We start from the raw sequence: 25,538 nt of genomic DNA, 5'->3' as shown, positions 1-25,538 counted from the left end.
GATTGATTTATATGATTGATTTATATTATTGATTTATATGATTGATTTATATTATTGATTTATATTATTGATTTATATGATTGATTTATATTATTGATTTATATTATTGATTTATATTATTGATTTATCATGGTTATATTATTGATTTATATGATTGATTTATATGATTGATTTATATTACTGATTTATCATGGTTATATTATTGATTTATATTATTGATTTATATTATTGATTTATCGTGGTTATATTATTGATTTATATTATTGATTTATATTATTGATTTATCATGGTTATATTATTGATTTATATTATTGATTTATATTATTGATTTATCGTGGTTATATTATTGATTTATATTATTGATTTATCATGGTTATATTATTGATTTATATGATTGATTTATATGATTGATTTATATTATTGATTTATATTATTGATTTATATTATTGATTTATCATGGTTATATTATTGATTTATATGATTGATTTATATTATTGATTTATATTATTGATTTATCATGGTTATATTATTGATTTATATTATTGATTTATCGTGGTTATATTATTGATATATATTATTGATTTATCATGGTTGTACTATTGGTGTTTGAGGATGAGCGTGTGTCCTCACTGTCTCTCTTTATTTTCCCTCTGTTGTTTAGTCAGTTTCCTTTACGTTAGCTACTCCATTACTTTCATTCAGCTTCCTTTATCTACAATATGTTAGCCTGTTAAGTGTTGACTACTGTATGTGTGGGTGACTGTTTGTTGATCAGTGAGTGTGGGGGGGTGTGACTGCAGGTGGGAAGTAAGTAGCCTCAACTTCTGGTTCTCTTTATGTCTCCTCCCCTTCCTCCTCCCTCCGGCCACACCCTCCCTCCTCCTCCCCCTCCTCCTCCCTCCGGCCACACCCTCCCACGCCTCCCCCTCCTCCTCCCTCCGGCCCCCCCCCCCCCGCGTCTCAGGAGGAACTGGTTCTAGCTGCTCTGAGGATAGAGGCTCTGCAGGTAGCCAAACACCTCTCAGACAGCCCCTCCCTCTCCACTGTCACCCCCCAGGTACTGAGCTGAATCAGCCTGCACCTGTACCTGCTCACCTACGTGTGTGTGTGTGTGTGTGTGTGTGTGTGTGTGTGTGTGTGTGTGTGTGTGTGTGTGTGTGTGTGTGTGTGTGTGTGTGTGTGTGTGTGTGTGTGTGTGTGTGTGTGTGTGTGAACAGCATGATCGTGTCTCAGCCTGCCCCCCCCACCCTTTAGTCACACCGTTGTGTGTGTGAACCCATGGCCGTTACACAACAATAACAACTCCAGCTGCTGCCTCTCCCTGTATTTTCCCCATGTAACATCTCTAACACGGCCTCTAGCCCCTGACCTGTGACCCTTGACCCCAAACCGCTGAATTCCAATCACCAGCTTTCCTGAACCAATCAGCGGAAATAGAGCGCTGGGCCTTTTCTCTCTCCTTGGCTTTGTATCAAACCCATTCATGCATGTTGCCTGTTGGCCTGATCAGGAAAAGCTTCGATAAACACTAAGGTGAATTGAGGTAGCGTTTACTTCATCTGGGTCGGTCACCATCTGATAACTTCACTTTATACTCATTCCTAGGGTTGCACAATTCCGGTAACTTTCACCAAAATTCCCAGGTTTTCCAGGAATTCTGTTTGAAAATAATCTGGATTTCCACCTGCTTATTCTATCTTTAATCCAGGACTCTTCCAACACTGATTTCTGGAAAACTTGGGGAATTTGGGGAAAAGTAATTGGGATTTTGCAAACCTACTCATCGATCTGTAGTCATTCCTGAATCAAATGGGAGTCATCATTATGATGATATACTGTTGTTTTTCCTGGTAAATAACAACAACAACATTGATGAACACCACAGGGTCACACCAGATGTGCTGAATGTGAGGTCCGCTGGGTAGGTTTCCTCAAGTGTCAACACTTAACCTCATTTCAGGTTGAATGTTCGCAAAAAAGGTTAATTGATGCCTGGTTTAAGGTTTGGACAAGGTGCACGATTTCACAACTTGATTTTAGATGGTTCATCACCCTGAAAGTAATCTACGGTCCACCTCTGGTCTCTTGGACGTGCCACCCATATGGGAAGTCAGTTTCCTCTCAGCTCAGTCCAAGCTCTTCTCTGTCCTTGCACCTCAATGGTGAAAACAGCTTCCCTCTTAAGCTAGGACAGCAGAGACCCTGTCCATCTTCCCCCTGAAGCTAGGACAGCAGAGTCCCTGTCCATCTTCCCCCTGAAGCTAGGACAGCAGAGTCCCTGTCCATCTTCCCCCCTGAAGCTAGGACAGCAGAGTCCCTGTCCATCTTCCCCCCTGAAGCTAGGACAGCAGAGTCTTCCCGAAAGGACCTGAAACCCGACCTCTTCAAAGAGTTTCTTAAAACCCCTTGCTGCGTGGGATCCCGTAACCGGGATCAACATCCAGCAAAAAAATCAGAGCGCCATATTCAAAACCAAAGCTAACCATTTCTGTTTCTCAAACATAGGACTATTTTACACCATTTTATAGATACACTTCTCCTGAATCGAACCACGTTGTCCGATTTCAAAAAGGCTTTACAGCAAAAGCAAAAACATTAGATTATGTTAGGAGAGTACATCGACAAAAACAACCACACAGCCATTTTCCTAGCAACTAGCATGCCTCACAAATACCCAAAACACAGCTAAATGCAGCACTAACCTTTGACAATCATCATCAGATGACACTCCTAGGACATCATGTTACACAATACATGCATTTTTTGTTCGATAAAGTTCATATTTATATATAAAAACAGCATTTTACATCGGCGCGTGACGTTCAGAAAATATTTTCCCTCAAATACTGCCGGTGGATCAGCGCCACAATTTACAAAAATACTTGTCATAAACATTGATACAAAATTAAACTGGCATTCAAAGAATTATAGATGAACATCTCCTTTATGCAAACACTATGAAAGATTTCAAAAAAGCTTCACGAGGAAAGCACACTTTGCAATAATCTGAGTACTGAGCTCAGAAAAATACACTAGGCTATACAGATAGCCGCCATCTTGGAGTCATCTAAAATCATAAATAGCATTATAAATATTCACTTACCTTTGATCATCTTCATCAGAAGGCACTTCCAAGAATTCCAGGTCCTCAACAAATGTTGTTTTGTTTGATAAAGTCCATAATTTATGTCCAAATAACTCCTTGTTGTTCGCGCGTCCAGTAAGCTACTCCAAGTGTAGGAAGCGCGCGGACGATGTCGCGACGAAAAGTAAAAAAAAAGTTGTATTTACGTTCGTTCAAACATGTCAAACGTTGTAAAACATCAATCTTTAGGGCCTTCAGAACGTGAAGATTCAGTAATATTTCAACCGGACGGTTCCTGTGTCTTGAAAAAGGTTTTGGAACGGGAGGATCCTCCCTCGTGAACGCGCCCCAAGAAGTGATGTCACCCCCTGCCTCAACAAATTCCCCTCCTTGTCATTCGGGCTCTGTTCATCGTAGAAGCTTCAAACAACTTTGTAAAGACTGTCGACATCTAGTGGAAGCCGTAGGAAGTGCAACATTATTACTACGTCACTGTCTATTCAATAGGAAACGACTTGAAGAGAGCCCATGCATCCAGATTTCCACTTCCTGGTAGGATTTCTCTCAGGTTTTTGCTTGCCATATGAGTTCTGTTATACTCACAGACACCATTCAAACGGTTTTAGAAACTTCAGAGTGTTTTCTATCCAAATCTACTAATAATAGGCATATCCTAGCTTCTGAGTTTGAGTAGGAGGCACTTTAATATGGGCACATATTTTTTCCGAAATTGTCAATTCTGCCCCCTATCCTTAAGGAGCTGTTGGAGGCTTTAGAAGACATCTGCCTATTCCCATGTCTCTTCCCCACTGTTCTTCCTCCTCCTCTATTCTCCCATCTCGTCTCTGTCTCAATCTGTCTGATGTTTCACCACCCTCACTTCACAGTCCCTCCTCAAGAAGCCCAGCCCTCGCAGGTGGAATCTCTTCAGTTCACCCAAAGTAAGAGGAGAAATGTCACCCCTCCTCACTGTTCCCCTACTGCCCCGTTACCCCCTCGTAACTGTTCCCCTACTGCCCCGCTACCCCCTCCTCACTGTTCCCCTACTGCCCTGTTCCCCTACTGCCCCGTTACCCCCTCGTCACTGTTCCCCTACTGCCCCGTTACCCCCTCCTCAATGTTCCCCTACTGCCCAGTTCCCCTACTGCCCGTACCCCCCTCCTCACTGTTCCCCTACTGCCCCGTTACCCCCTCCTCACTGTTCCCCTACTGCCCTGTTACCCCCCTCCTCACTGTTCCCCTACTGCCCCGTTACCCCCCCTCCTCACTGTTCCCCTACTGCCCTGTTACCCCCCTCCTCACTGTTCCCCTACTGCCCTGTTACCCCCTTCACTGTTCCCCTACTGCCCTGTTACCCCCCTCCTCACTGTTCCCCTACTGCCCAGTTACCCCCTACTGTCCCCGTTACCCCCCTCCTCACTGTTCCCCTACTGCCCAGTTACCCCCTCCTAACTGTTCCCCTACTGCCCCGTTACCCCCTCATCACTGTTCCCCCACTGCCCTGTTCCCCTACTGCCCCGTTACCCCCTCGTCACTGTTCCTCTACTGCCCAGTCCCTACTGCCCAGTTACCCCCTCCTCACTGTTCCCCTACTGCCCAGTTACCCCCCTCGTAACTGTTCCCCTACTGCCCAGTTACCCCCTCCTCACTGTTCCCCTACTGCCCAGTTACCCCCTCGTAACTGTTCCCCTACTGCCCAGTTACCCCCTCCTCACTGTTCCCCTACTGCCCAAGTACCCTACTGCCCAGTTACCCCCTCCTCACTGTTCCCCTACTGCCCAAGTACCCTACTGCCCAGTTACCCCCTCCTCACTGTTCCCCTACTGCCCAGTTACCCCCCTCCTCACTGTTCCCCTACTGCCCAGTTACCCTACTGCCGCCCCCTCGTCACGGCTAGAGGGAGGGAGGGAGGGAGGGAGGGGAGGGAGGGAGGGGGGAGGGAGGGAGGGAGGGAGAGGGAGGGGGTAGAGGGGGGGAGGGAGGGAGGTAGAGGGAGGTAGAGGTAGGGAGGTAGGGAGGTAAGGGAGGTAGAGAGGGAGGGAGGGAGGGAGGGAGGGAGGGAGGGAGGGAGGGAGGGAGGGAGGGAGGGGGGGGGTAGAGCGAGGGAGGGAGGGAGATGGAGGATAAAACAGTTTTCCTGTATGTAAAGTATCTTACCTGGCAGAACAACGCTTTATGTCATAATGACTAGGACTGAGATAAAGACCTACCAGAGCCCTGTATAGTGCACTACTTTAGACCAGAGCCCTGTATAGTGCACTACTATAGACCAGGGCCCTATATAGTGCACTACTTTAGACCAGAGCCCTGTATAGTGCACTACTTTAGACCAGGGCCCTGTATAGTGCACTACTATAGACCAGGGCCCTATATAGTGCACTACTTTAGACCAGGGCCCTGTATAGTGCACTACTTTAGACCAGAGCCCTGTATAGTGCACTACTTTAGACCAGATCCCTATACTACCGTTCAAAAGTTTGGGGTCACTTAGAAATGTCCTTGTTTTTGAAAGAAAAGTAAATTTTTGGTCCATTAAAATAACATCAAATTGATCAGAAATACAGTGTAGACATTGTTAATGTTTTAAATGACTATTGTAGCTGGAAACGGCAGATTTTTCATGGAATATCTACATAGGTGTACAGAGGCCCATTATCAGCAACCATCACTCCTGTGTTCCAATGGCACGTTGTGTTAGCTAATCCAAGTTCATCACTTTAAAAAGGCTAATTGATCATTAGAAAACCCTTTTGCAATTATGTTAGAACAGCTGAAAACTGTTGTACTGATTTAAAGAAGCAATAAAACGGACAGGTAGACCCAACACCTCTCTATGGGACTACTATATTAGTGGGGCTGTAAATCCCCTACACCCCCATGAGGCCCCAATTCAATCAACTCATCCTCTTATCCCCCATAGGGAGGATTAAACCATTCAAGGCTGTTTGTGGGGTTGGGGGGGGGGTCAATAAAGTTAATAGTTAGTCATGTCGTAATCAGATTCTGGGTTGGATTCTATGTTCAGAAATTTCAGGTGACTAGAGTTGTCGTTTCTTTATTACAATTATGGTCATGTTGGATTTTTGTTGGTTTTCTGATGACCTGCAGATGCTTTGCCGTAGAGGCCAATCACTACGGAACGTGTGTTCTATGGTAAACCCTGTCAGATACCCTAACCTGTGGGCAGTGGAGACATACACTACTTAAGGAAGTTGGATTTAATACTTTAAAACTGGTTCCATGTTAGAAAAGGAAAGGAAGTGTTTTCACGGGATCGTTTACGCCTAATAAAAATATGATCAACTTCCTCTCACATTGTGATGTGAGCAGTAACATGAGTTATGATGAAAAAACATGTATAATTTTTTACCTTTATTTAACTAGGCAAGTCAGTTAAGAACAAATTCTTATTTATAATGACGGTTTACTCCGGCCAAATCCTAACCCGGATGACGCTGGACCAATTCTGCAGCCACCCTATGAGACTCCCAATAACGGCCCGGTTGTGATACAGCCTGGAATCGAACCAGGGTCTGTAGTGACGCCTCTAGCACTGAGATGCAGTGCCTTAGACCGAGGTGCCACTCGGGAGGCCCATCAACGCATCTGTAACCAAAAATCGAATCAAACACTTCATGAGAGCCCATGTTGCGCAACATTTCTATAGGCTATGTAATTGCGTGAGAAAAAAATCATTTTTGATGGCCTCTATTAAAAAGAAGAGGATCCCATCAGCTTTCTATAGGCTAGGCCCGACGAATTGAGGGTCTTGTAAAGGGGGTTCATACTAGAAGCTCCTACTGCTCAAAAAATAAAGGGAACACTTAAACAACACAATGTAACTCCAAGTCAATCACACTTCTGTCCACTTAGGGAGCAACACTGATTGACAATAAATTTCACATGCTGTTGTGCAAATGGAATAGACAACAGGTGGAAATTATAGGCAATTAGCAAGACACCCCCAATAAAGGAGTGGTTCTGCAGGTGGGGACCACAGACCACTTCTCAGTTCCTATGCTTCCTGGCTGATGTTTTGGTCACTTTTGAATGCTGGCGGTGCTTTCACTCTAGTGGTAGCATGAGACGGAGTCTACAACCCACACAAGTGGCTCAGGTAGTGCAGCTCATCCAGGATGGCACATCAATGCGAGCTGTGGCAAGACGGTTTGCTGTGTCTGTCAGCGTAGTGTCCCAAGCATGGAGGCGCTACCAGGAGACAGGCCAGTACATCAGGAGACGTGGAGTTGGCCGTAGGAGGGCAACAACCAAGCAGCTGGACCGCTGCCTCCGCCTTTGTGCAAGGAGGAGCAGGAGAAGCACTGCCAGAGCCCTGCAAAATGACCTCCAGCAGGCCACAAATGTGCATGTGTCTGCTCAAACGGTCAGAAACAGACTCCATGAGGGTGGTATGAGGGCCCGACGTCCACAGACCTCCATGGGTTGATAAATTGGATTTCCATTGATTATTTTTGTGTGATTTTGTTGTCAGCACATTCAACTATGTAAAGAAAAAAGTATTTAATAAGATTATTTCTTTCATTCAGATGTAGGATGTGTTGTTTAAGTGTTCCCTTTATTTTTTGGAGCAGTATGTGTTCTGAACCACCAGAAAAGCCTCCTCCATTCACTATTTAAGTGCATAGATGACATGTATTTCCCCCCCCTCTACCTGTTTCGATACAGGTGCATGATAATAGTCCATTTTAAATCAAAACAAATTTCACACATATATTATTTAGTACATGTCAAGACAAGATTAAAACAAGAATAGTCTAATGGGTGACAATATTGTCCTATCACTTGTGAATGATTCCCAGCTTGTGTGCAGTAAGACAAGAAACAGCGCATTCCTTTTTTTTGTTGCGACTTTTTCACATCATAGTCTCACACCTCATGTAACCTAGCCCATAGGTCTATATATTTTTCGATAAGGTTTGTATCGCAACTAACTTCTTCATAAAATGAACACATGAATCCACTTTACAAGGGATGTAGAGTCTAACTGGCGTACATACAAAGTGCGCGAGTTTCAAATTCGGCAAAGATAATTTTCACCACCCCAAAAAAAATTCAGCTTTATAATAAAAGCCTTACATGCATAAATCGCATTTGCGGTCACTTTTTAAGAATGCTGTTAACACGCTAATTGATTGCATTGTGGAACATTCGTGCTTATAGCCTACAGCCGTGTGCGCATTGCTGAGTTTATAATGTTTAAAAAATTGCCTTATTGTTTATCAACATTTTAAGCTAAATGGTCTCATCTGTTGCATCAGCCTCATTGATTTTAAAGGTTTTTTTGATTTTATTGGCTGTATTAATTTGTAATCTATCGCATCCCACAACGTTCCCAGGCGTGTGTTTGGAATATTTATTTCTCGCACAGAAGGACGAGTTGACCTATAGAATAGGTCGACTTTGGTACTATGGGGGATAGTAGATTGACATAGGCTAGTGCTTTTCCAGTTCGTTAGGCCTACTCATCTTGTTGGCTGACTGAAAGAGTAAATGTTGACAGTTCTTCCAACATTTTCAATATGCGCCTTGGAATTCGATAAGGACACGTGCAGTTGCATCCCAAATGTGTCTGTCTTCACTTGTAGCCTGTGAGAAAGACCCGATTTACTTAACGGGCATTGGCTAATAAGAAGTGAGATATCTGAGAGCCAGGATATCTGAGAGGGAATTATAATTATTATATTCAGCCCAAGGGCACAACGGCCACTGGCCACAAAAGGCATGGATTATTTTTTTAGAAGGCATTGCGGCCACACTAAAGGGATACTACTGGGAAATTCGAGGCATTATCAAGTGCTTGTCAAATTGTGAATGAGAGACTGATGAAGTGTGTACAGCCTGCGCAAAAAAACAGAACAGAGCTCATGCCTTTCATGCAACTTTATTCAAATCATCATTAGAGTTTCATCATGCAGCCTTACAATGTATTAGACCTCTAAACATATAGTTCGACGTTCGTATCACAACTAAAGTTACTTAAATAACTTTTTCTTTGTTAAATGCTCAACACAGAATAGCACTCTCTCAAATCTTTTGGAGAAAATATCCTTTCTGTTTTATTCAGCTTTGTTCAATTGTATTCTTCATACTATAAAATAATGCCACGGAATTCTAAGCTAATCTTGCCTGCTAAATGAACTAGTGTAGCCCACAGCCACATCAGGACCTGCTAAATGAACTAGTGTAGCCCACAGCCACATCAGGACCTGCTAAATGAACTAGTGTAGCCCACAGCCACATCAGGACCTGCTAAATGAACTAGTGTCGCCCACAGCCACATCAGGACCTGCTAAATGAACTAGTGTAGCCCACAGCCACATCAGGACCTGCTAAATGAACTAGTGTCGCCCACAGCCACATCAGGACCTGCTAAATGAACTAGTGTAGCCCACAGCCACATCAGGACCTGCTAAATGAACTAGTGTAGCCCACAGCCACATCAGGACCTGCTAAATGAACTAGTGTAGCCCACAGCCACATCAGGACCTGCTAAATGAACTAGTGTAGCCCACAGCCACATCAGGACCTGCTAAATGAACTAGTGTAGTCCACAGCCACATCAGGACCTGCTAAATGAACTAGTGTAGCCCACAGCCACATCAGGACCTGCTAAATGAACTAGTGTAGCCCACAGCCACATCAGGACCTGCTAAATGAACTAGTGTAGCCCACAGCCACATCAGGACCTGCTAAATGAACTAGTGTAGCCCCACAGCCACATCAGGACCTGCTAAATGAACTAGTGTAGCCCCACAGCCAGATCAGGACCTGCTAAATGAACTAGTGTAGCCCACAGCCATATGGCATAGAACCAGATCAAGACCTAACATAAGGACAACTCAGAGTATGCTTTCATGTCCTTCCCTGTGGCTCAGTTGGTAGAGCATGGTGTGTGCAACGCCAGGGTTGTGGGTTCGATTCCCACGGGGAGGCCAGTACCAAAAAAAAAGAATGTATGAAATGTATGCATTCACTACTGTAGGTCGCTCTGGATAAGAGCGTCTGCTAAATGACTAAAATGTAAATGAAATAGACAAATTTTTGTAATATCATGCTTCTTTAGACCTGTCTAAAATAAATAAGGGATTTATTGTGAAGGTGTAGGATATATTACATGGATTTATTCTACTTTTTATAATGTAGATGTTCCAAAGGTCTTCATCAGTGGCTTGTAGGCTGTGTGTGGAAGCTAGGAGATTCTAAATGTGTTGATGTTAATTAACAGTCAATTACCGGCTGACCACCACAACCCTATCTGCTAACCTATTCCTATCCCTCCCCCAGCAATACCACCTCTTTCCCCTGCCTGGACCCAATCACGGCCAAGCTGTTGCAGCTTCAGCCAATCACAGGGCCACAGCTCTGGGATTGACGACTGCTTATGTTGCTACCAGCTGCTCAAATCTCCAGGGGCATCATTGCAGGGAAAAATCTAAGAGGGATCCTTGGGACGTATAACTCTGATGTAACCCCATTGAAGTTCACATTTCAAACAGCTAAAGTAAGGTTTAGGTAAAGGTTATGGTTAACGTTAAGGTTAAGTTTAGGGTAGGGGTTACGGTTAGGTTTAGGTAAAGGGTTAGTAGGTTAAGCAAAGGTTAGGGAGGGGTTAAGGTTAGGTAGGGGGTTAGGGTTAGGTTTAGGTAAAGGTTATGGTTAACGTTAAGGTTAAGTTTAGGGTAGGGGTTACGGTTAGGTTTAGGTAAAGGTTATGGTTAACGTTAAGGTTAAGTTTAGGGTAGGGTAGGGGTTAGGGTTAGGCAAAGGTTAGGGTAGGGGTTACGGTTAGGTTTAGGTAAAGGTTATGGTTAACGTTAAGGTTAAGTTTAGGGTAGGGGTTACGGTTAGGTTTAGGTAAAGGTTATGGTTAACGTTAAGGTTAAGTTTAGGGTAGGGGTTACGGTTAGGTTTAGGTAAAGGTTATGGTTAACGTTAAGGTTAAGTTTAGGGTAGGGGTTACGGTTAGGTTTAGGTAAAGGTTATGGTTAACGTTAAGGTTAAGTTTAGGGTAGGGGTTACGGTTAGGTTTAGGTAAAGGTTATGGTTAACGTTAAGGTTAAGTTTAGGGTAGGGGTTACGGTTAGGTTTAGGTAAAGGTTATGGTTAACGTTAAGGTTAAGTTTAGGGTAGGGGTTACGGTTAGGTTTAGGTAAAGGTTATGGTTAACGTTAAGGTTAAGTTTAGGGTAGGGGTTACGGTTAGGTTTAGGTAAAGGTTATGGTTAACGTTAAGGTTAAGTTTAGGGTAGGGGTTACGGTTAGGTTTAGGTAAAGGTTATGGTTAACGTTAAGGTTAAGTTTAGGGTAGGGGTTACGGTTAGGTTTAGGTAAAGGTTATGGTTAACGTTAAGGTTAAGTTTAGGGTAGGGGTTACGGTTAGGTTTAGGTAAAGGTTATGGTTAACGTTAAGGTTAAGTTTAGGGTAGGGGTTACGGTTAGGTTTAGGTAAAGGTTATGGTTAACGTTAAGGTTAAGTTTAGGGTAGGGGTTACGGTTAGGTTTAGGTAAAGGTTATGGTTAACGTTAAGGTTAAGTTTAGGGTAGGGGTTACGGTTAGGTTTAGGTAAAGGTTATGGTTAACGTTAAGGTTAAGTTTAGGGTAGGGGTTACGGTTAGGTTTAGGTAAAGGTTATGGTTAACGTTAAGGTTAAGTTTAGGGTAGGGGTTACGGTTAGGTTTAGGTAAAGGTTATGGTTAACGTTAAGGTTAAGTTTAGGGTAGGGGTTACGGTTAGGTTTAGGTAAAGGTTATGGTTAACGTTAAGGTTAAGTTTAGGGTAGGGGTTACGGTTAGGTTTAGGTAAAGGTTATGGTTAACGTTAAGGTTAAGTTTAGGGTAGGGGTTACGGTTAGGTTTAGGTAAAGGTTATGGTTAACGTTAAGGTTAAGTTTAGGGTAGGGGTTACGGTTAGGTTTAGGTAAAGGTTATGGTTAGCGTTAAGGTTAAGTTTAGGGTAGGGGTTACGGTTAGGTTTAGGTAAAGGTTATGGTTAACGTTAAGGTTAAGTTTAGGGTAGGGGTTACGGTTAGGTTTAGGTAAAGGTTATGGTTAACGTTAAGGTTAAGTTTAGGGTAGGGGTTACGGTTAGGTTTAGGTAAAGGTTATGGTTAACGTTAAGGTTAAGTTTAGGGTAGGGGTTACGGTTAGGTTTAGGTAAAGGTTATGGTTAACGTTAAGGTTAAGTTTAGGGTAGGGGGTTACGGTTAGGTTTAGGTAAAGGTTATGGTTAACGTTAAGGTTAAGTTTAGGGTAGGGGTTACGGTTAGGTTTAGGTAAAGGTTATGGTTAACGTTAAGGTTAAGTTTAGGGTAGGGGTTACGGTTAGGTTTAGGTAAAGGTTATGGTTAACGTTAAGGTTAAGTTTAGGGTAGGGGTTACGGTTAGGTTTAGGTAAAGGTTATGGTTAACGTTAAGGTTAAGTTTAGGGTAGGGGTTACGGTTAGGTTTAGGTAAAGGTTATGGTTAACGTTAAGGTTAAGTTTAGGGTAGGGGTTACGGTTAGGTTTAGGTAAAGGTTATGGTTAACGTTAAGGTTAAGTTTAGGGTAGGGGTTACGGTTAGGTTTAGGTAAAGGTTATGGTTAACGTTAAGGTTAAGTTTAGGGTAGGGGGTTACGGTTAGGTTTAGGTAAAGGTTATGGTTAACGTTAAGGTTAAGTTTAGGGTAGGGGGTTACGGTTAGGTTTAGGTAAAGGTTATGGTTAACGTTAAGGTTAAGTTTAGGGTAGGGGTTACGGTTAGGTTTAGGTAAAGGTTATGGTTAACGTTAAGGTTAAGTTTAGGGTAGGGGTTACGGTTAGGTTTAGGGTAGGGTATGGGTTAGGGTTAGGCAAAGGTTAGGGTAGGGGTTACGGTTAGGTTTAGGTTTAGGGTAGGGTAGGGGTTAGGGTTAGGCAAAGGTTAGGGTAGGGGTTAAGGTTAGGTTTAGAGTAGGGAAGTCCCAAGGATCCCACTTTGTATCTACCATCAATGCAGAGGCTGCCTCATTTTGCATATAGAGTTTGGCTGTGGTGTGGGGCATCTTTCTGATCCAATACGACGCTGCATGGTGGTTTGGTTTAGTTCAGGATCCTATAAAGAGTGTATTATGTTGTCTGTAGGGTTCTGATCCAATACGACGCTGCATGGTGGTTTGGTTTAGTTCAGGATCCTATAAAGAGTGTATTATGTTGTCTGTAGGGTTCTGATCCAATACGACGCTGCATGGTGGTTTGGTTTAGTTCAGGATCCTATAAAGAGTGTATTATGTTGTCTGTAGGGTTCTGATCCAATACGACGCTGCATGGTGGTTTGGTTTAGTTCAGGATCCTATAAAGAGTGTATTATGTTGTCTGTAGGGTTCTGATCCAATACGACGCTGCATGGTGGTTTGGTTTAGTTCAGGATCCTATAAAGAGTGTATTATGTTGTCTGTAGGGTTCTGATCCAATACGACGCTGCATGGTGGTTTGGTTTAGTTCAGGATCCTATAAAGAGTGTATTATGTTGTCTGTAGGGTTCTGATCCAATACGACGCTGCATGGTGGTTTGGTTTAGTTCAGGATCCTATAAAGAGTGTATTATGTTGTCTGTAGGGTTCTGATCCAATACGACGCTGCATGGTGGTTTGGTTTAGTTCAGGATCCTATAAAGAGTGTATTATGTTGTCTGTAGGGTTCTGATCCAATACGACGCTGCATGGTGGTTTGGTTTAGTTCAGGATCCTATAAAGAGTGTATTATGTTGTCTGTAGGGTTCTGATCCAATACGACGCTGCATGGTGGTTTGGTTTAGTTCAGGATCCTATAAAGAGTGTATTATGTTGTCTGTAGGGTTCTGATCCAATACGACGCTGCATGGTGGTTTGGTTTAGTTCAGGATCCTATAAAGAGTGTATTATGTTGTCTGTAGGGTTCTGATCCAATACGACGCTGCATGGTGGTTTGGTTTAGTTCAGGATCCTATAAAGAGTGTATTATGTTGTCTGTAGGGTTCTGATCCAATACGACGCTGCATGGTGGTTTGGTTTAGTTCAGGATCCTATAAAGAGTGTATTATGTTGTCTGTAGGGTTCTGATCCAATACGACGCTGCATGGTGGTTTGGTTTAGTTCAGGATCCTATAAAGAGTGTATTATGTTGTCTGTAGGGTTCTGATCCAATACGACGCTGCATGGTGGTTTGGTTTAGTTCAGGATCCTATAAAGAGTGTATTATGTTGTCTGTAGGGTTTTAAAATTGCAGGTAACTTTCCCAGTTTTTCCAGAAATCCTGGTTGAAGGATTCCAGATGTCCTGCACATTCCCTGCTGATTCCCCTACCAGAACCCACCATTAGATCAACCAGATACCTAACTAACTGTCTGTACCTGTCTCTCTCCCCCCCCCCTCATCCTCCTCTTCCCTGACGCGTGACCTGGGCAGCAGAGAGACAGAGAAGTGATGTCATCAACAGTGGACAGGGACAGCATGGTGACTAAGAGTTCCCTTTACACCCGGACGGCGGGCTACGGAGACGGGGGGAGAGGGAGAGGGAGAGCCCGTACCTACCCAAAAACCTAGATTACTCTCTGGGCATCGCACGAGAAGAGGTGCCCCTCTACCCGCACCACTCACTACTGTCAAATTCATATCCATTGTAGGAATGTTACTGTATTGGAGGAACAGCTTGTCATTCAGTAGTAGTCATATTCATACAAATGTTTACCTTTATACAGACTGATCCCTTCATAGTTTTTCTTCTGATGTGTACATGAACTGCAGCTAATAAAGTTTTCTCTTCCTCCCTCTCAGATCGTGTCCAAGGAGAAGGAGGTACTGGAGTGGCAGAGGAAGTACGAGGACAGTCGACAGGAAGTGCTGGAGATGAGGTGAGATGATCAACTGTCAGTCGGTCACGTTACCTTGACAACAGTCGGTCACGCTACCTGGACAACAGTCGGTCACGTTACCTTGACAACAGTCGGTCACGTTACCTTGACAACAGTCAGTCACGTTACCTTGACAACGGGCAGTTACGCTACCATGACAACAGTCAGTCACGTTACCATGACAACAGTCAGTCACGTTACTATGACAACAGTCAGGTTGGTGTAGAGTGGTGGTGGGGTCCATCTAGCCAGGAGAGTCTACGCTCTTAGTAAAAAGGTTTCTTCAACTGTCCCCATAAGATAACCCTTTTTTGTTCCAGGTAGAACCCATTTTGGTTCCAGGAAGAACCCTTTTTTGTTCCACGTAGAACCCTCTATGGAAAGGGTTCTACATGCTTTCCAAAAGGGTTCTACCTGGAACCAAAAAAGGGGGTTCTTCAAAGGGACATCAAAATAACCCTTTTAGGTTGTAGATATCACTGTTTATTTGTAAGAGTGTAGTTAAGATTATCTAAGGGGACTTATTTCATTAGGCTGATTGGCCCTTACGATAAGGAGGGTTAAGTAGCTAAGAGCAGAGGTACGGCTAATCCACCCGCTTACCTCTCTATCCGGCAATACCAAAACAAAGCTGTCTGAAAAATACTCTTGTAGTCCAAACGCATTGCAGTTTTGTGTCCTAATTTTATGTAAACTATAGGCTGATCTGCTCCTACTTACAGTATATGCAGTCTTTGTAAATACTATAGTTTCTGCATCATGCTACTTGTTTTCTTTCTTGACATCTGCATTCCTTCTATTGCCCTCATCTCACCCCAAAACAAGCATTTAGGAGCCTCCCTTCTATTGCCCTCATCTCACCCCAAAACAAGCATTCAGGAGCCTCCCTTCTATTGCCCTCATCTCACCCCAAAACAAGCATTTAGGAGCCCCTTCTATTGCCCTCATCTCACCCCAAAACAAGCATTCAGGAGCCTCCCTTCTATTGCCCTCATCTCACCCCAAAACAAGCATTTAGGAGCCCCTTCTATTGCCCTCATCTCACCCCAAAACACGCATTTAGGAGCCCCTTCTATTGCCCTCATCTCACCCCAAAACAAGCATTTAGGAGCCCCTTCTATTGCCCTCATCTCACCCCAAAACACGCATTTAGGAGCCCCTTCTATTGCCCTCATCTCACCCCAAAACAAGCATTCAGGAGCCTCCCTTCTATTGCCCTCATCTCACCCCCCCAAAAAGCAGTGGAAGATTTAAACAGATACCTGAAGAGGTCTTAAGTTAGCCTCGTCCAACTCACTTTTGTGGGTAGGGATGTGACTGTCATGGAATTTTGGATGACGGTAATTGGCCAGCCAATTAGAGCTGGTGTCCATAATAACTGTTTGAATAGCAGTTAAATGCTTCTTTTATCCGCTCCTGACTGCAAAGTGCTGTTATAAAAATAGAATGAATTAAAATGGGCGTCCCCCATTCAAGTCTACGATGGCTTAATGGGTAGACTGGAAACCATTGCAAGTGTACCCATAGGAACAAAGCAGGAAGTAAAAGCAGGAAGTGTACCCATCAATATGTGCTGTGATTTGTTGATTGAACTCAACTGACATAACAAAAATACATTCCATTGCGTGTTCCACATCAGTGAACATCATTTGAATGAACATTCTACATTACCATGGAAATTATTGCATCACAATACCAGGCGGCCATTGGGAGTGGACCCCATGAGTTTACCAGTCAAATTGCAGTGGTGTAAAGTATTTAAGTAAAAATACTTTAAAGTACTACTTAATTAGTTTTTTGGGGTTATGTGTACTTTACTATTTATATTTTTGACAACTTTTACTTTTACTTCACTACATTCCTAAAGAAAATATTTTTTACTACATTTTCCCAGACATCCAAAATTACTCGTTACATTTTGACAGAAAAATGCTCCAATTCACACACTTATCAAGAGAACATCCCTGGTCATCCCTACTGCCTCTGATCTGGTGGACTCACTAAACACACATTATTTGTTTGTAAATGATGTCTGAGTGTTGGAGTGTGCCCCTGGCTATCCGTAAATAAAAACTAAGGAAGAAATTGTGCCGTCTGGTTTGCTTAATATACAGAATTTGAAATGGTTTATACTTTTACTTTTGATACTTAAGTACATTTTAGAAATTAAATGTACTTTTGATTCTTCATTATATTTAAAACCAAATACTTTTAGACTTTTACTCAAGTAGTATTTTACTGGGTGACTTTCACTTTTACTTGAGTCATTTTATATCAAGGTATCTTTACTTTTACTCAAGAATGACAATTGAGTACTTTTTCCACCACTGTCAAATTTCCAGGGTTACAGGTTTCAAACCCATTCCATTCATTATTTGCTACAACACCTTGCTTGTTTCAAATAAATCTCATTGTTAAGAGTCCACAAACTGACTCCACCGCACAAATTCACGGCCGTCCTTTCTTCAGTCAGCTGTTCATTTAAAATGTTATATACACTACAGTTCAAAAGTTTGGGGTCACTAAGAAATGTCCTTGTTTTTGAAAGAAAAGCTAATCTTTTGTCTTTTAAAATAACATCAAATTGATCAGAAATACAGTGTAGACATTGTTCATGTTGTAAATGACTATTGTAGCTGGAAACGGCTGATTTTTTTAATGGAATATCTACATAGGCGTACAGAGGCCCATTATCAGCAACCATCACTCCTGTGTTCCAATGGCATGTTGTGTTAGCTAATCCAAGTTTATCACTTTAAAAAGGCTAATTGATCATTAGAAAACCCTTTTGCAATTATGTTAGAACAGCTGAAAACTGTTGTACTGATTAAAGAAGCAATAAAACTGGCCTTCTTTAGACTAGTTGAGTATCTGGATCATCAGTATTTGTAGGTTCGATTACAGGCTCAAAATGGCCAGAAACAAAGTACTTTCTTCTGAAATTCAGTCTATTCTTGTTCTGAGAAATGAAGGCTATTCCATGTGAGAAATTGGCAACAAACTGAAGATCTCGTACAACGCTGTGTACTACTCCCTTCACAGAAAAGTACAAACTGTCTCTAACCAGAATAGAAAGAGGAGTGGGAGGCCCCGGTTCTCTAGTTTGAGAAACAGACAAGTCCTCAACTGGTAGCTTCATTAAATAGTACCTACAAAAAAACAGTCTCAACGTCAATAGTGAAGAGGCGACTCTGGGATGCTGGCCTTCTAGGCAGAGTTCCTCTGTCCAGTGTCTGAGATATGGCTTTTTCTTTGCAACTCTGCCAGCATCCCGTAGTCACCTCTTCAATCACTACTTTATTTTAAGAATGTGAAATGTCAGAATAATAGTAGAGAGAATGATTTATTTCAGCTTTATTTCTTTCATCACATTCCCAGTGGGTCAGAAGGTTACATACACTCAATTAGTATTTGGTAGAATTGCCTTTAAATTGTTTATCTAGGGTCAAACGTTTCGGGTTGCCTTCCACAAGCTTCCCACAATAAGTTGGGTGAATTCTGACCCTTTCCTCCTGACAGAGCTGGTGTAACTGAGTCAGGTTTGTAGGTCTCCTTGCTCGCAAACACTTTTTCAGTTCTGCCCACAAATTTTCTATGGGATTGAGGTCAGGGCTTTGTGATGGCCACTCCAATACCTTGACTTTGTTGTCCTTAAGCCATTTTGCCAGAACTTTGGAAGTATGCTTGGGGTCATTGTCCATTTGGAAGACCCATTCTGCCAGCAGCAGACCACCCTGCATCCCACTGCTGGTTTGCTTCTGAAGCTAAGCAGGATTGTCCCTGGATGGGAGACCAGATGCTGCTGGAAGTGGTGTTGGAGGGCCAGTAGGAGGCACTCTTTCCTCTGGTCTAAAAAATATCCCACTGCCCTGTGTAGGGTGCTGTCTTTCGGATTGGACGTTAAACGGTGTCCTGACTCTCTGAGGTCATTAAAGATCCCATTGCACTTATCGTAAGAGTAGGGGTGTTAACCCTGGTGTCCTGGCTAAATTCTCAATCTGGCCCTCATACCATCACAACCACCTAATCATCCCCAGCTTACAATTGGCTCATTCATCCCCCTCCTCTCCCCTGTAACTATTCCCCAGGTCGTTGCTGTAAATGAGAATGTGTTCTCAGTCAACTTACCTGGTTAAATAAAATTTGCGACCAAGCTTTAACTTCCTGACTGATGTCTTGAGATGTGGCTTCAATATATCCACATAATTTTCCCGCCTCATGATACCATCTATTTTGTGAAGTGCACAAGTCCCTCCTACAGCAAAGCACCCCCACAACATGATGCTGCCACCCCCATGCTTCACGGTTGGGATGGTGTTCTTCAGCTTGCAAGCCCCTCCCCCCTTTTCCTCCAAACATAACAATGGTCATTATGGCCAAACAATTATATTTTTGTTTCATCAGACCAGAGGACATTTCTCCAAAAAGTACATATTTGTCCCCATCTGCATTTGCAAACTGTAGTCTGGCTTTTTTTATGGCGGTTTTGGAGCAGTGGCTTCTTCCTTGCTGAGTGGCCTTTCAGGTTATGTCGATATACGACTCGTTTTATTGTGGTTATAGATACTTTTGTACCTGTTTCCTCCAGGATCTTCACAAGGTCCTTTGCTGTTGTTCTGGGATTGATTTGCACTTTTCGCACCAAAGTACGTTCATCTCTAGGAGACAGAACGCGTCTCCTTCCTGAGCGGTATGACGGCTGCGTGGTCCCATGGTGTTTATACTTGCGTACTATTGTTTGTACAGATGAACGTGGTACCTTCAGGCGTTTGGAAATTGCTCCCAAGGATGAATAAGACTTTTTCTAAGGTCTTGGCTGATTTCTTTTGATTTTCCCATGATGTCAAGCAAAGAGGCACTGAGTTTGAAGGTAGGCCTTGAAATACATCCACAGGTACACCTCCAATTGACTCAAATGATGTCAATTAGCCTATCAGAAGCTTCTAAAGCCATGACATAATTTTCTGGAATTTTCCACGCTGTTTAAAGGCACAGTCAACTTTGTGTAGGTAAACGTCTGACCCACTGGAATTGTGATACAGTGAATTATAAGTGAAATAAGCTGTCTGTAAACAATTGTTGGAAAAATGACTTGTGTCATGCACAAAGTAGATGTCCTAACCGACTTGCCAAAACTATAGTTTGTTAACAAGAAATTTGTGGAGTGGTTGAAAAACGAGTTTTAATGACTCCAACCTAAGTGTATGTAAACTACCAACTTCAACTGTAATTCTGTTTGTGTGTACATGTATATATATATATATTTTTACGGTTATTATATTTTCATGTCAGTCTTGATCCGTAACTATCGGTTATACAGTAGTTGTACCAGCCCTACTTTTGAGTGATAACACTGTGCAAAGAAAAACAACGACTAGTGTTTTGAGACCCGCATTGCACATATTAACCTACCTAACCAAGAACTCATATGTATCTTTCAGAAACATGCATATGCCTCATGTTAATGAAACAAAGTGTTGAATATTTGTAAAAAAAAAATATCAATTAATCTTTGTGGTTTGTGGTTCATAGGAGAATCGTGTCAGAGTATGAGAAGACCATTGCACAGATGATTGGTGAGTAATACTGACCCATCCCCAGCAAAGCTCAGGGGTTTTAATACACGCTTTACAATTATTGTCTTGAACGTTATGGCAACATTTTGATTTGTGCCTAAATTAACATATCCAATGTAATTATTTGACATGAGAGGGCCATAAACAACTCACTATTCTGGATTAAAATATAAATACATTGCTGAGGTTTTGTCACTTTTGAGAACACAAGCTTAAAAGTACATAGTACAAAAATTATTAAAATATAAAAAAATCATATATAATATTTTTCCTATTCAACAAAAGTAGAGAGAAAAGGGTTTTGAATGCCTGAAATACTTTCTAAATATAGTAACAATCAAATTATTAACGACTTACTATAAGATTTCACCTTACTTATAACTTTAAAATAGATATTGCCATATTTAGCGACAGTACAAATTTGACCCCATTTCATATAACTGGCTACGGAGCATTTTTCTGCTTAGCTTTCTCTGAGCGATTCAGAGGCACCATTTGAATGTCTGCATGCTCGTGACAACTTCAGCTTTATACACAAAGCGATTTCGTCCCTGTACGATCAAGAGAAAGAGGTTTTGTTTCAATTCTACAAAATTATTTTGGGATTTATTCATGTCGAGAGCTCTAAAATCAGGCTGAGACCACAATTGTTGAAATCGCAAGACTCTCACCCCTTTTCACATGCCGTCTGTCTCCCAGGCTGGGCTCCGTCAATCAGAGGGAGATAAAATTGAATCTTTGTCTGGATAGGATAGAAAATGTGACACGTTACTCCCTATGCAAATGTCAGGTGTGAAACCTAACATTCGTCAGCTGAAAGCAGACGCTGATGGAGATTCTATAAGATACTGAACCCTTCCACGTTCACAGAGCGCTTTGTACCCTGCCACGTTCACAGGGGGATCTGTACCCTGACACGTTCACAGAGGGATCTGTACCCTGCCACGTTCACAGAGGGATCTGTACCCTGCCACGTTCACAGAGGGATCTGTACCCTGCCATGTTCACAGAGGGATCTGTACCCTGCCATGTTCACAGAGGGATCTGTACCCTGCCACGTTCACAGAGCGCTCTGAACCCTGCCACGTTCACACAAGGCTCTGTACCCTTCCACGTTCACAGAGCGCTCTGAACCCTGCCACGTTCACACAACGCTCTGAACCCTGACACGTTCACACAACGCTCTGTACCCTGCCACGTTCACAGAGCGCTCTGTACCCTGCCACGTTCACAGAGCGATCTGTACCCTGCTTTGTACACCGAATTATCAGTCGGAACATGTCCTGAACCGCTCAAAGTCCATTAAGTAGGGGACTTAACAACACAGGGGATTTATATCAATATTTGGTTCATTCTCCCTCACCTCACAAACTGTTCAGTATGTTAAGACAAAACATCTTCGGTGCCCAATTCATTATTTTGTCAAAATTAAACACTGAATCTGTATCTGCCATTGACGTAAACCAGGGGAGGGGTCTACTCCATTATCCACACAGCACCAGGGGAGGGGTCTACTCCATTATCCACACAGCACCAGGGGAGGGGTCTACTCCATTATCCATACAGCACCAGGGGAGTGGTCTACTCCATTATCCATACAGCACCAGGGGAGGGGTCTACTCCATTATCCATACAGCACCAGGGGAGGGGTCAATTCTATCATCCATACAGCACCAGGGGAGGGGTCAACTCTATTATCAATACAGCACCAGGGGAGGGGTCAACTCCATTATCCATACAGCACCAGGGGAGGGGTCAACTCCATTATCCATACAGCACCAGGGGAGGGGTCAACTCCATTATCCATACAGCACCAGGGGAGGGGTGAAGTCCATTATCCATACAGCACCAGGGGAGGGGTCTACTCCATTATCCATACAGCACCAGGGGAGGGGTCAACTCCATTATCCATACAGCACCAGGGGAGTGGTCTACTCCATTATCCATACAGCACCAGGGGAGGGGTCAACTCCATTATCCACACAGCACCAGGGGAGGGGTCAACTCCATTATCCACACAGCACCAGTGGAGGGTTAAACTCCATTATCCACACAGCACCAGGGGAGTGGTCAAGTCCATTATCCATACAGCACCAGGGGAGGGGTCAACTCCATTATCCATACAGCACCAGGGGAGGGGTCAACTCCATTATCCATACAGCACCAGGGGTAGTGGTGAACTCCATTATCCACACAGCACCAGGGGAGGGGTCAACTCCATTATCAATACAGCACCAGGGGAGGGGTGAACTCCATTATCCACACAGCACCAGGGGAGGGGTCTACTCCATTATCCACACAGCACCAGGGGAGGGGTCTACTCCATTATCCACACAGCACCAGGGGAGGGGTGAACTCCATTATCCACACAGCACCAGGGGAGGGGTCAACTCCATTATCCATACAGCACCAGGGGAGGGGTGAACTCCATTATCATACAGCACCAGTGGAGGGGTGAACTCCATTATCCACACAGCACCAGGGGAGGGGTCAACTCCATTATCCATACAGCACCAGGGGAGGGGTCTACTCCATTATCCACACAGCACCAGAGGAGGGGTGAACTCCATTATCCACACAGCACCAGGGGAGGGGTCAACTCCATTATCCATACAGCACCAGGGGAGGGGTCTACTCCATTATCCACAAGGCACCAGAGGAGGGGTGAACTCCATTATCCACACAGCACCAGGGGAGGGGTCAACTCCATTATCCACACAGCACCAGGGGAGGGGTCAACTCCATTATCCATACAGCACCAGGGGAGGGGTCTACTCCATTATCCACACAGAACCAGAGGGGGGGTGAACTCCATTATCCACACAGCACCAGGGGAGGGGTCAACTCCATTATCCATACAGCACCAGGGGAGGGGTCTACTCCATTATCCACAAAGCACCAGAGGAGGGGTGAACTCCATTATCCACACAGCACCAGGGGAGGGGTCAACTCCATTTCAATTCAGTCAATTCATGAAGTAAGTTGAAATTCCTATTCCAACGTTCCTCAATTATGAGCCACATTTGAAATTTGGAATTTCTGTTGAAATGGAATTGATCCCAACTCATGTGTCTTGCACCTTCCCAGCTTGACTTATAACACGACCCCTTATTTTGTTTTTCTGCTCCCCATCTCGGCCTGTTCCTATTGTATAAACTCTCTCTAACAGGGCTGCCAGGTGAGTATCGAGGAGTCTACCCTGTTAGATGTTTGTGTCTTCAGATCACATCCGTCTGTGTGAGAGAGAGAGAGAGAGAGAGAGAGAGAGAGGTAGAGAGAGAGAGAGAGAGAGAGAGAGAGAGAGAGAGAGAAAACTCTCTTCGTCTAGTGACATTTGTCTTTACATTGTTTGTTGTCTTTCAACTTTTCAACATTTCTTTGTCAGGAAACTGGTGGTACGATACCATAATTAGTTTCTACAATGCACAGGACCAGATTTTCTTAAAGGAGCCTTTCTGGGATATCATGTAAAGCAGGGTAAAGTAGGGTCCTTTAAAGTCTCCTTTCACTCTGTGAGGTTGGAATAATACTGTAAAATTATGAAAATTATGATAATGTCATTTTAGTGTAATAGCTGTTTGAAAAGATAGACAGAAATGTCCGCCTGTCTTGATGAGATAGTGTTTTGGCCTGCCTGGTGACATCACCAGGTGGTAAATTAGTTAATTAACCAATAAGAAATGAGAGTTCCAAACCTCTCTGCCAATAACAGCTAGTTTTCAGTTTTCCCCTCCCCACTCGGACCACTCCCACCATTAAGGCTAATTGCGCTTCAGTTTCTTCTTCTACTGAAGTACCTACAGTGAGGGGAAAAAAGTATTTGATCCCCTGCTGATTTTGTACGTTTGCCCACTGACAAAGAAATGATCAGTCTATAATTTTAATGGTAGGTTTATTTGAACAGTGAGAGACAGAATAACAACAACAACAAAAATCCAGAAATACACGTCAAAAATGTTATAAATTGATTTGCATTTTAATGAGGGAAATAAGTATTTGACCCCCTCTCAATCAGAAAGATTTCTGGCTCACAGGTAAAAAGTCCTGACTTATCAAAGTTATTGTTTTTCTACCTTTTCAGGACATTAAGGTGAAATGTTAGGACATTGGGGTGCTGATAATGTAGGAAAACAAGTACACACACACACACACACACACACACACACACACACACACACACACACACACACACACACACACACACACACACACACACACACAGTTTAAAGGGGGGAGAGAATCATAACATTCCAATACTCTTGTCAGTTCGTTGCTCTTCCCTGAAGTCTCTTTTGGGCCTCGTTCATTTCGCTCATCGTTCAGTGTTTGTTCTGTCTGCATGCTTCACACAGAAACACAAGGTTTATTATCAACGTTGCCTTCGTGCTAAACATGTCCCTAATTCAGGCGGCGTTAACTAATGTAGGAAGGATGCAGTAGTAGGAACCTACTCTGTTTTTTTTTAAATTGATGTCAAATCCGTTTCTCTACAATTTCTCAACGAATGTAGTCTCTCCCTGTTAAGCCTCATTTACACCCGATTCTAACATGCATCTTTAGTCCTGATCTTGTCCGCATTCTGATTGTGCCCACATTCTCTAAAATATGTTTACACATGGTATTAAAATGTCTCTCATATTCGTCTACTGTGTCCGCATTGTGACCAGATGTCTTGGTCCCTCTTTATACAAAATGATACACTTGTAAGATGTCCAGACACAATGATTGGCTGACTACCTCCGGAGGCGTTCAGGAAGATCTGATCCCAATGTGTCTTTTTAATCATCTACATCTGTTAGGAAAATGTGGTCACAATCAAAATCTGGACAAGATTAAGACAAAGGATACATGTAAGAACCAGGTATAAACAGGGCGTGCGTGTGTATATGTAAGCATGTGTGTGTAGATATACATATTTCTGTGTGTGTGTGTGTGTGTGTGTGTGCATGTTTTAGTGTCTTTGTATTTGAGTGTGCAGTATCAGGACCACCATATCTCATCTTTATCCTCC

At 43.1% G+C, this 25,538-nt stretch overlaps 1 protein-coding gene across 1 annotated transcript in view; it reads left to right on the top strand.

Annotated features, from left to right (window-relative positions):
• Positions 1-25,538, top strand: part of LOC106589972 (protein piccolo-like) — a 154,118-nt gene that overhangs the window by 124,315 nt on the left and 4,265 nt on the right. Inside the window, 4 exon segments of the mRNA XM_045710124.1 lie at positions 14,506-14,566; positions 14,569-14,672; positions 14,875-14,951; positions 20,484-20,527. Coding sequence (XP_045566080.1) covers positions 14,506-14,566; positions 14,569-14,672; positions 14,875-14,951; positions 20,484-20,527 — 286 coding nt within the window.

Source organism: Salmo salar, chromosome ssa28 (assembly GCF_905237065.1).
Source record: "Salmo salar chromosome ssa28, Ssal_v3.1, whole genome shotgun sequence".
NCBI lineage: Eukaryota > Metazoa > Chordata > Actinopteri > Salmoniformes > Salmonidae > Salmo > Salmo salar.
The sequence above is the reverse complement of the archived record's forward strand: the minus strand, read 5'-3'. Positions and strand labels throughout refer to the sequence as shown.